The sequence below is a fragment of the Myotis lucifugus genome, unplaced genomic scaffold (genome assembly GCF_000147115.1).
Source record: "Myotis lucifugus unplaced genomic scaffold, Myoluc2.0 scaffold_14, whole genome shotgun sequence".
NCBI lineage: Eukaryota > Metazoa > Chordata > Mammalia > Chiroptera > Vespertilionidae > Myotis > Myotis lucifugus.
The window spans coordinates 8,992,178-9,004,634 of NW_005871062.1; the positions used below are offsets into that span (position 1 = coordinate 8,992,178).

Here is a 12,457-nt window from a genome sequence, read left to right on the forward strand (position 1 = left end):
CGGCGGCTTCTAGACAGTTCTTTAAAGACCTTAAAAGTGTGGTTTTGAACTCTATATCCAGCAGTTTACTTTCCTCCATTTCTGTCATTTGTGTCCTGTTTTTTGTCTCGGCATTTTTTATGCTTCGCTGTGTCGATAGAGTGACTTTCTGTGCTAAGTGTCCCAATTACCTGAGGTAGACACTCTTGGTGCATCCCCTTGTGGGCTTTGTGCACAGTCTTGTTGTAGTTAAGTCTTGATTGTTGTAGTTATCACTGGGAGGAATTGACCTCCAGGCCAATTGGTTGTGAGAATCAGTTGTGTCTGCAGTGGGAGAACTTCTGTGCTGGAGACACCCTTATGGGGCAAGACTTGCTTCAATGGGGCTTTGGTGTTCACTGAGTCTGCCCCCTGAGTGTGTCCTTTATGATTCCACGGAGCTGCAAACTGGATGGTCCCACTCTGACCTCTGGGCTTCCTGGCTCCTAGATCTCTAGGGAGGTGCTAATCTAGCCTTTGCCTGAGGCTATCCAGCAAAAGCCTCCCTGCAGGGCTTAGGCGGGGAAAGTCCCAGGGGATCAACAGGACGGGGCTATCAGTTATGGCTGCTCTCAGTCTTGCCCTCAGAGGCTCTGCTTCTCATTCCCCCGGTAATCGCTGCAAGCCCCTCGGAGAGAAAGCTGCCCTCGGGTTCCGATCGATGCCAGACAGTCCCGCTTCTCCTGTATGAGTCTGGGTCCCTAGAGACTCGCCCAGAACTGGAGCTCAGAGCCTGAGACTCCCTCCCAATTGAAAACGACAACCGCGCCCTCAGCCGCCAGCCCGCTCCGCTTGCACATCCGCACCTTAGTATTTTACTTCCGTACTGCGCCTCCTCTGAGTCTCTGTATGCTTTTCTCTTTTCTTCTAGTTGTAGAATTTCCACTCAGCCAGTCTTCCTGTGGTTCTGGCTGATGTCCGTTTGGTCTTTTAGTTGTATTTTTGAAGTGGTTGTTCGAGACAGCAAACTCAGGTGTTTACCTATGCTGCCATCTTGGTTTCTCAGAAGCATAGTTTCAATCAACATCTTTGGATAATCACGTGATCAGTCAAGAAAATTAACCAAGAATTAGGGTATGGTCTATGACTCTGGAAAAATCTATTAGATTAGACATGTGGGAAACATATGTTTTCACTCAAAAGTCAAGACACATGATCTAACAAATACAATCACATCTCTTTCTGTCCCAGAAAGATTTGAATGTATAATGTACTAGTATGTGGCTACCCAACCTGATCTGTCATTTTTGCCTTACTATGGCATCTAAATATGCCAATGCAAGACATTAAAATAATAGCTAAAAGTAGCTAACATTCTTGTTGAGCTTACGATGCAGTAAGCATTATGTGATGTAATCATCTCATCTAATCTCAACTGTACTTTGAAGCAGATCTTTTTACTATCTCCATTTCACAGATGAGGAAACTGAGGCTTAAAAACTTGCCAAAGGTCACTCAGCCAGCAATGGGCATCTAAGCAGCAATGGATGAGTAGTGTGTTTGATCCTTTCAGTCATCCTTCAATACTGACCTAACCATGACCTCTTAACCTTATTAGATCTTCAAAAGAGCCACTTTTAGACAAAAATAGCTTGTGGTTTCCGGAAATTTTTATTAAAACTCTAAATCTCCTGGCAATAACTTTCAAAAGTCATGATTCAGACCTGCAGTGATATTTGAAAATGGAATCACAAAGCAGGTCTCCTGGCTACAGAGATGCTCTCACTGCTGGAGAAGAATGCTCAACCTTGACATTTATGACAATCTGTGTTTTTCCTGTTATTGGATCTTTTGCCATAATTTTCTATTGAAAGACACTGACCCTCATTCTATTCTCCCTGAGAAATCATCTCTTTCAGGTTTAATCAGAATGTCTTCTTCCTTAGTTGTCATTTCATTGGGATCTACAGCAATGTTTCTGAAAGTCATAACAACTGATGACCTGAGTAACGATCTTTATTACCTGGGCACTCACAAAAATGCATATTCCTGGGCCCCATCCCACAACTATCACATAGAATCTCTGCACATGGGAGCCCAGGAAACAGCATTTTATTCACATCTCTCAGGTAATTCTTATGAATGTTTCAGAATCACAAATGTAGTCTCCAGGTGCTCACAAGTCCAAGTGTGGTCCCTAGACCAACATCAGCAGCTTGTTAAAACACAAGAAATTCTTAGGCCCTAATCCTAAACTACTGAATCACAACTTGCATTTTAATTAAATTCCCAGTTGACTCATATTTACTCTGTCATGTTGTGCATGCAGAGAACTGGTGATCTAGAACAGTGTTTCCTAACACTTTTCATATCATGACATGCACAGAAAACAAAAGCATTTGTTTGGCATACAGATGAGAATGCCTGCTGTGACATTGCCTGCCCCAAACCCTAGCCTGGCCACCCTGAGGCTGAGGAGATTGATATCATGGGCATTCCTGTGACACATTTCACTGGGTGAGAAGCACTGGTCTACTTAAAGCACACCCAGTTCTTCTAACTTTCTTCATGAGGCATAACTCCCTAAATCTTGCTTATTCTTATTTCCCTCATGATTTATCATTTCTTTTCCTGCAAGCTAAGAGTTAGAAAGACTAGTTCCCAATCAACTAGATCTTAGAAATCTTCAAGCAATGGAAGCACACAGTCTCATCTAAGTTCTAGGTGGACTCTGAGAAATGCAGAGAGAAGACTTGTGTCTGTATACTGAAGAATCATCTGCTTTGGCCTAAGAAATACTGGAAAGAAATAAGAGCCTTCTTGCCTCTGAAGAATGCTCCTTTCCCCTTAGTTCACAAATCTGAGCATGAAGGATCAGCAACACTCAAGGTAGCATCCTCTCTACTAAAGACTGTGCCAAGAAGAATGTGATTTTGTTTAATCTTAAGCAAAACCTCCCAGCATATAAACTGGACAGGTATCCCTTCTCTTAGCCAGCTCCTGATGGGACAACAGTTGGGATGGAGGGAATGGAATACCTTCAGAAACACTTCCTGGTGAGACCATCTGATCAAAACAACCAAGTGTCAGGACACACCATCTGACTTTGCAAAGCTCTCAGCTACATGGGAACCCCATTGTTTATTCCCACTAAGGAAAATATTGAAAAACATCAAACTCAAAATAGTGAGCTCTTACTTGGAAGCAAATATGACCAGGTCTACCCCTAAATGAAAGATGGTCATGGCCTAAGCAAATGCAATTGAGGAATAAGTGAGGAAAACAATTTCTATAAAACAACTCACTTTTTTATTTTTTCTCTTTCCACCTTGCCTGCAAATCTGTGTCTAATTCTCTTCACTCTGCTTCCTTCAGTCAGAGCATAGACAAAGTAGCACACATTTTGGCTGGTTTACTGTGGGGCTACCTCTCCATTGTCCCGAGACTGTACATCCCTCAAGTCTCAAAAGGCTGTCATATCTTCCCTTTGCACCCCAACTATACCCAAGAGAGGGCTCTGCCTGAAGTCTCTGTGCATTAATAGTAGAAAGGACAGTGACCAGAGCCCGCTGTCATTTGTCACCACTGGTTGATTTTCATGGAACAGGGGCCCACAGGCCTTTCTCCTGCTCTGACCAGGAAGGTCAGAGATCACTTGGCAATTCACCCAGAGTAGTCATGGTGTCTAAGAAATGAAAAAGTTTTTTCTCTAACTTTGTAGCAAGAACATTTAGTAAAAATAAATAAATAAATAAAATAAATTCCAACATCTACACAATGGAATACTATGCGGCGATATGGCGATAAGAAAGGAGTTCTTACCATTTGCAACAGTATGGATGGAACTGGAAAGCATGCTAAGTGAAATAAGCCAGTCAGAGAAAGATAAATATCACATGATCTCACTCATCTGTGGAATATAATGAACAACATAAACTGATGAACAAAAACAGATCCAGAGACAGAGACGCATCAATCAGACCGTCAAACCTCAGAGGGAAGGTAGGGGAGGGTGGGGGTAAGGAGGAGAGATCAACCAAAGGACTTATATGCTAGCATATAGGCCTAACCAATGGACACAGACAACAGTGGGGTGAGGGCATGAGTGGGGGGAATAGGGGGTAATGTGGGGATAAGGACACATATGTAATAACTTAATCAATAAAAAAAATTAAAGAAAAAGAAAAAGAAAAAATAATAAAAATAAATTCCAGTCCTAATCATCTGATTAACAAGTGCTGAAAACAGAAGCTTGGGGAATGCTGGGGACTTGGGCCTCCCAGCCCCAATTGTGTAGCTGTTTTACATGACCATTTCAGATACAGAATATTGAGCCATGTCTCTGCTTCATGGTCCAGGATGAAGAACAAGCTGTGGTACTTTGAATTTGGCACCTCGGAGACCTTCGCAGCCACCTGCAAGAAACTCCATGACCACATAGAGTTGGAGGTAAGTCCCCAAATGGGAAGAAAGCTTCCTGGACCTTGGTTCTGCTCCTGGACTGTCACACACACCTTCAGGACATGTCCCCATGGGTCCTTAATTGGTGACCCAGAGTGTAGTCCATATGTTGTACCTCCATCCTCTGCAGCCTCACTCAGAGGAGGCTCTAATTGCTGCACCAGCCTTTCTTGGCCTGTCCAGGGATCCTTGGGGTTCTGAGGTCTAATGGCCCAAAGGACCAGGGCCACAGTCTATTTCTGCCCTCAGCCTTCTTCCCACTGTGGCCTTGCAATTCCCCCTTTTCAGAGAGGCGAAGATTTAGTTGCAGCAAGCACAGGGAGAAGAGCTACTGCTAGGGTAGAGGCAATGTCCTAAGCCCAGTAAAAGCCTAGGAACTGGGGACCACAGGGCAGCAGGGGTGAGAGGAAGTAAGGCCAGAGGTGACCGGACATCCCCCCGCTCACTCGCCTCAGCTTTCACAGCTGCTTCAAGGAGCTGACTTATAGGTCCTCACTGCTGGCTTTGTAGGTGTGCAACCTGTGTGGTCGCTCAGAAGGGCCCTCCATCGTATGCTCTTCTGTCACCATCTTGAAATTCTTGATAATCTTCACAAAGGGCCCTGCATTTTCATTTTGAACTGGGCCCTTCAAATTATGTAGCTGATCCTGTTGGTGCACTCGTGATTTACTGACTCTTCCGGCACTTGTAGCAGCCTGCCTGCCTCAGAAAGTTTGCCTCTCGGCTTCCCTTCCTGGGTTGATAAGCTGCCCACTCCCACCCACTCACCCCACTTCTGCTGGATTGCTTTGGTGAAGTCCTCTCCCTGCTCTGTCTCTGGCCACCTAAAAGTCCAAACTTCTATGCACACCAGCTCGGTCTCTGTTCTGCAGGACCTCAGGCCCATTGGTTACCTGGCCCATGGTTCTCAGCCACCAACCCCACCTTCCCATGGGATTCAGGCCCGTGGTGTTCTTTTCACTTGTGAATGGCAAAGTCAGAGAGTTCAGCCAGGAGGGGCTCCCCCTGGCCCACCAGCTTTGTCCCTAAGTCTGCATTCGCTGGCAAGTGGGGCCTGGGCATTCTTATACGGAGGAGCAGTTGGCCTGAAGCAGTGTGGGAAAGCCCCACCACTCCCTGCCGGAAGGGAGTCTGCATTCACAGGGAGTGTTCACAAACAGAACACAAAGCCAGAGATTCTGGGCTTGCATTTGACTCATCTGTCTGTCTCTCCCGTTGGTTGCTGGGTTACCAACCACAGGGTGGGAGGAGCCAATCCAGCTCATCCCCTGAACTTTTGGCAGCTCAAGTTAGAGGGCAGAGACCTGGGAGCCCAGGTTGTATCCCCAGGTGGTACCACCCAACACCTGCAGAGGCTGAGGAGCCAGCCATCCTCTGATGATACACAAATCCATTGCCTGGAGGCTGCAGCGAAGGAGGAGTGCTGAGCATGGCTACCAGAGAGTGTGCATTTTTCCTATTGGCAGGACCATGCAGTGGGCACTCTTTAAATATACCCTAAGTGAGGGACAGCCCTGGCCTCGCCACTGCCAGCTGCAGGCGGACAGCGACTGCTTGTTCTCCCTGCAGCTGGCCTTGAAACTAAACCCAGAATAGAGCTGCTCTGTCCCCCTGCCTCTGTGGCCCGCCCTCCCAAATCCCAGGACTCCTACCCCCGCCTCCAAGCCAGCCTTGCCTAAAGTCCCCTCTGGATCAAAAACGCAAGAGCTCTTCCTCAAGTGCATAGCAGGCTGGTAGCCTGGGTGCTGAAGATGCTGGTGGCCTCTGGTGGGGGGGGGGGTGTGGCTTTTAGGGGCACTTCCTGTTTTTCTTATAATGAGTCCTTTTAGTATTTATTCATGAGGCTAAGGGGTGGGGTGTCATGTGACAGTAGCTCCTGACAGTCAGCAAGATTGGGACAGGCACCATTTTTGCATCTAGAGAGCAGTGCATGGATGGTCCTGTGCCATGTGAGCCAGGGACAGAGGGACAGAGATACAGGAGAGCAAGGCAAGTGAGTGACAGGTGTGAGGAGGCTGCCCAGCTCCACAGGTAGCTGTGAGAGCACAGGGCCCTCAGGAAGAACAGGAGGAGAAGCTATGTTAAGTGACCACTGCATATATCAGCTCAGGCCTGTGAGGACCAACACACCCAACACACCCATCAGTTCAAGGCCAGCCACCCCAAGAATAAACCCAGGCAGGTATTTATACCACACGTCACCATTTCAAAGCCCCACCGTAGCCTTTATTCCATAGTCACACAACAACCTGATGAGCTACGCAGGCCAGGCATTACTATCCCCATTTCATGGAAAAACAAGAGGAGGCACAGAGGTTTTGAAGGGTAAACAGAAGGGAAATAAAAATAAAAAGTTACATGCTTTGACTGCCTATCATCGTGTGTCCTCGTTTGACACAATAACCCAATGAAGCAAGGACTACCACATTGTTTAAATGAAGAAACTGAGTCTCGGATACATTGAGTAACTTGACCAAGATTTCATTGCTAAAGCCTGGTAAGAGAGAAGATTCTAGATCTCCTGGAATGAGTGTAGCTTAGAAGCCGTAAACAGAGTTCTATCTAACTAGCACTAGAGACTCAGTGAACTCTTAGCACTGATGCAGTTTCTTCTGCCTTTACTGAGTGTGGGGCCATTCGGTTCCCTCTCCGCTGAGACAGCTGGGAAGGCTGCTCAGAAGTACTTTCCGAACAGAAGACATAGTCCTCCTGCTCATTTGAGAAAGGAACAGGTTCAGGCTAGATGGTAGGTGGGAGTCAGAGAGGAAAACTGCCTCCAAGTTTACAAAAGGTTTTCCTACGTAGCATCTCATTTGGACCCACAGAACATGCAGGGCAAATATTAATGTCCTCACTTTATGGGTGAGGAAACTGAGGCTGAGCGGTTCAGCAACTTGAGAAAGGGCACGAAGGTAAAGGGTAGAAGGGAAAAGATAGGAAAGTCTATTTAGATTCTGTGTGTGTGTCACTGATTTTAAAAAGTTGGATGGTGAAACGGAGCTAAAATGAGATTATGGAGGGAGGGTCTCCATTAAAAGCCTCTCACGCGGAATTCAACCTCTGGGGCCAGTGGCTTGTTGAGAAAGCCTAAGAGACTTGGTCTTCTCTGAAGTGAAGCTTACAGCCCAGTTGACATAAGAGGGAATATAGTACTCACTTAATGAGTGCTAAGCAGATTGGATCCAGGGGTCCTGGAGAGCCATGTGAGCTAGATCATCCAGGTCAAGGGGGAGAGAAGGTGACTTGATATCTATTGCTCACATGCACACACTAGGCCAGGGCTGGCACAGTGAAAGGGGCCTGGCCTAGTCACACAAGACCGGGGGTTAGCCCTGTTCTGCAATTAGGTGAAGTAACTTGCTAAACTGTGTGTCTGAGCCTCAGTATTCTCATCTATAAAATGGAGCAAGAGGGGTTAGCCTACTTCCCAAGACTATAGTTCAGATTAAAGTTTTCAGGGTTGTTGTTTATTAAGTAACTGGTAATGATGCTAAGTGCCTCACAGAATCTGCAAAGCAGCCTCAAGTGGCAGATGTCAAAATCACCTTTTCAAAGAAGGGGATAGAAGCTGAGAGAAGGCAAGAAGCTCACCTGAAGTCCACAGCCCATGAGTGGTCAGGTCAGGCTTCAAATACAGATTTGACCAAAACCAGGGACTTTCAGGGCAGTACTGGCACTTTAGTCTGGAGCAGAGATTCTCAACCAGGTGTGGGGCATATCTGATCTGCTTTTATTCACATATTTTTATTTAACATTTCAGATAGCATTAAAACTAGGCATGAGATTTTTACATTTATCAAAAAGAGAGCACAGTCCTGACTGGTGGCTCAGTGGTTAGAGCACGGTCCCTCATACCAAAGGGTTGCAGGTTCAATTCCTGGTCAAAAGCAGGTACCTGGATGCAGGTTTGATCCCTGCCCCAGTTCAGGGCTCGTGTGGGAGGCAACTTATCAGTAACCCCACCCCACCCCACCCCGCACCTCTCTCTCTGTCCCTCCCTCCCTTCCTTCCACTCTCTCTAAAAATCAATGAAAAAAATATTCTTGGGCGAAGATTAACCAAACAGAGAGAGAGCATAAAAAATATTCCAAATGCTCACCCTAAATGCTCCTTCACAGGAACACACAGGAAGGCCTGTGAAAACTCGTCTGTTCCTGGGAAGTGAGTGCTCAGTACATTGTGGCTGACCCTAATTAAGACGCCAGCATGTCACCCTCGTGACTCTCATCACCTCTGTCTAGGGCCATCCCTCCGGGTCTCTCAGAGTCTCTGGCTTCTCTTCCCTCCCAAAGCTGCCCTTGATGCTCACTTTAATCTGATTTCACCTGAATAAACAGGTGGGGGATGGGACGAGGGAGAAACTCAGTGAGTCATCTCCGCACCCCAGGCCCAGAATAGCCTTGCAAAAGTTTTTGATGTGATCATAGTTAGGTGGAGCAAACTAGGCAGGCTTCGACTCGAGCACTTATTTTACATGCTGTGGAAATTTTTCATTTTACTGGCTAAAAATAAGAACTTCCAAAATTCCTTGATATTTCATCTACTTTAAAACAATGTTCACAAGGGAAGGCGAGCCAGCTCCAGTAACACGAACCTCTGCATGGGGAAAAGTGAGTCCCAATTTGGAAGCAGCTCAAAAATAATTTGTTATCCAGTATATTTTGGAAATCTCAGTACATCAGTTCCCCCTCCTCTTTCAACTGAGGTTAAAAAAATAAAACAACAACAACAACAACATACTACAAAGTCCTGAGAACAGTATGTCAAACACTCCCATTTCCCACTCACTTAGAATTGGTATTTGTCAATATTTTGTTTTATTCCCTTCAAGTATATTTTAACCAAAGAAATAAAATATTACAGGTAGAACTGAGTCACGCCCTCCCCCCCCCCTCCCCCCGTCCTTTTTCACTCTGCAACTTGCCTTTTTCACTCACCATTATGTTCTTGAGATCTCTCCATGTCAATGTTGATAGAGCTAGTTCATGACTTCTAGCTGCTCTGTAGTGCTTGGGAATGCCCAACCATAGCGGTGAGGAGGGGCAGAAGTGGGAACTCTCAGACCCCGCCAGTGGGAACCTAAGTGGCCGACCACTTTGTCTGGCAGTCTATGCTGAACTGAAATTATTTTGTGGATCGTATGACCCAGCAGGTTCCTCACAAGCTAGACCTAGGGAATTTGCTGCACGTGAGCTCACAAGAGGATAAGCAAGAAAGAACAACAGCACGTTTTTATCACAACAAAATGGAACCAACCCAAATAATTATGTTATTCTAACACTTTAAAAAGACAGTGTGAGTGAAAGTCCTAAATGCCACTGAGATATAACTTTGAAGTGGTTATATTGTATTATGTGAATTTCATCTCAATTTTTAAAAATTTAATTTTACAAAAGGGAGTATGCTGGGCACAGTGCTGGGGATATTTAATACATATCGCGATATTGGCCCTGTCTATGAGAATCATAAATTCTAAAACTTACATTTAGCACAGCCATGTGCATGTAAAGAAGTTGAATAAACAATGAATCAGATTATTTTCAGCTTGGGCTGATACCTTTAGCAATTCCAATCCAACCAAGTGCCATTGTTTCTAAAAAAAAAAAAAAAATAGAAATCAAGGACTTTACAGGTTGACCAGTAAGTGGCAGAAGAGAACCCATGGCTCTCCAGCTCCAACTGGGGGCATTCTCTTATTCTGCCTTCGTATCCACCTGCAATATTGCACACTTTTAAGTTAGAGGGGAAAGCTCTTCAATCATCTTGGCCTCTTTTGGCATCATCAAAACCTTCTCAGCATAGGCAGGTAGGGCCTTTCAGAGCTTGGAGCAATGAAGGTGGGAACTGGCCAGACGCTCAGCCCATCTACCCAGCCATAGTGATCCCAAGGGAGATGAAATGAAAACACATTCATGGGGAAGGGAAAGCTGAGAAAAGCATTGGAAGGGATTTTGAGTTCATGGAAAATGAAAGGCAGCCACCTGATTATGCATCAAACCCTAGAGTCAAAAGGAAGGCTGGAATGGGCCTTGCAGAGATAGCCACTTCTGGTCTTTTCCTTCCTCAGCCAAATGCATTGACTCCATCATTCCAGCACCATCTTCATGGTGAGAACACCCAAGGCAGCATTTGCCACTTCAGATTTCCTCTTCTTGCTCACCCTACTGTTCTCTCTGCTCCAGATGCCCCTACTTCTGTTTCTTCCTGCTCCCTCCTACTATGTCCACTGCAGTCTTTTCCTGATTATAAAAGTAATCCAAATTCATGGAGGAACATTTTAAACTATAGAGGGACAGAAAAGAAAAGTAACCCACAATCTCACCATCAGGGATCAGCACTGTTATATTGGCCTTGCTTCAATCCTATATTAGCCCTTGTTTCTCTAAAAACAGGCCTCTAGAGGACCTCTATGATTCTTTGAGTTCTTAAATCCTTACCCATTTTTAAACACCCTTCATCCTCCCTATCTCTCTATCTCATTTTGCCATGCACTGACTACAAGTTTCTTCACTGATCCTTAAAGGCTTTGAGCCTGCTAAGAAGAAATTATTTCTGTCAATCTTCTCTTATAAAATTCCATTGTTTGTTGCAGTTTCTGACACATAACATTTTCTTTCTCTTAAATGACCCGCTTTTTTATTTCCTTCAAATGTATACCCCATATTTCACTTCAAGCCTCCTTTCACCCATATGCTTTTTGTTGTTGTTGTTGTTCTTTTTTATTTCCTTTGTTCTTCGTGAATTGCTTTGATTTTCTTTGTCTTCATACTCCTGGCTACCCATACATTGTGTCTTCCAACGACTTTGGAATAACTTTTAGGATGAATTCTCATGCCTACATTTCACAAAGCAGTGGGGAGATATGCAGCCCAGTGGATAGACGAGGCCCAAGCAGGTATCAGAAGACTGAGGTTGGGGTCACATGACTCAGCAGGTTAGATTAAAAGGTTCCTGGAAGATCTCCAGGCTAACCTCTGCCCCAGCAAGCTTAACTTTTCTACTCTAAGGTCCCTTAGTGAAACAATAACTGTCCCCAAGCAAATGCATCTTTTAAGTAATAATGAAGTTGGGGCTGTCAGTGGCAAATATATTATTTCTCTTAGACTTTTTAGAATATTGAAAATAATTTATGATCTTCATTTCCACACTCAGGAGACTCAGAGATCTCAGGGAACAGAACTATTTTAACCTTTTTCTGCTTCTACAACAGAAACCGACAGAAAATATTATAGACAATACATCCCATTGGTTATAGTAGATAGGTTTTTTGTTTATCTACGTTGGTCAGTGAGGTCATAAACTTGTTGATCCTAAGAGGAATTAAGAAGGTAGAAGAATTGACTATTTTAGGAAGAGCACATAATCTAGCAAGGGATCAGATAACTACCACTGTACACACATGCATGCTATATCTCAAGTTCTTAGGATCAACAAATTAATAACAACAGTAGCCACTTAGGGAACACTGACCTTGCAACAAATTCTGTCCCAGTACTTGCATACACCTTATTTAATCTGCATGGTGTGTATTATTCCCATTATTTACACAAGAAAACTGAGTTCCTGAAAGATAAGAAGTACTCCAACCTCAGCTGGGTTTCAAGCGCACGTGCCTCCATAATGCTACAGCATTGCCCTTCTGCGGTCCACCTAGTTAATGAGTGTGCCTACTGAGCTGGTAGTGGGGTTCCCACTAGGACATGGCAATCAGCTCTCTGAAGCAACAAGGACTCTCCCCTATCTTATTCCTTCTGTATCCCAGGCCCAGCACAATGGCTGAAATGGAGGATTGCTCTATATGTGATTGTAAAATTGAATCGACGTGTGAAAATCTCATAATTAGTGTGGAGCACTAATAGAAATTACCACTTGACCCAGCCTCAAGTGAGATATTTTTTGTGTGAAGCTCACCAAAATAAAAGGGACCCACCTTTGCTGCATTTGTAACACAAAAGGGGAGGATGGCTGAGGCTGGCAGCCTGGGACTCCAAACCTCCCACGCTCATCTCGGAGCTGGTGCTGGGACCTTTGAAAGTAG

At 44.9% G+C, this 12,457-nt stretch overlaps 1 protein-coding gene across 3 annotated transcripts in view; it reads left to right on the forward strand.

Annotated features, from left to right (window-relative positions):
* DGKG (diacylglycerol kinase gamma) overlaps nucleotides 1–12,457 on the forward strand; it is a 153,834-nt gene that overhangs the window by 97,872 nt on the left and 43,505 nt on the right. For all 3 annotated transcript variants that reach the window (XM_023750483.1, XM_023750484.1, XM_023750485.1), the window contains one exon: nucleotides 4,317–4,407. In XM_023750483.1, coding sequence (XP_023606251.1) covers nucleotides 4,317–4,407 — 91 coding nt within the window. The remainder of the gene's footprint in view (nucleotides 1–4,316; nucleotides 4,408–12,457) is intronic.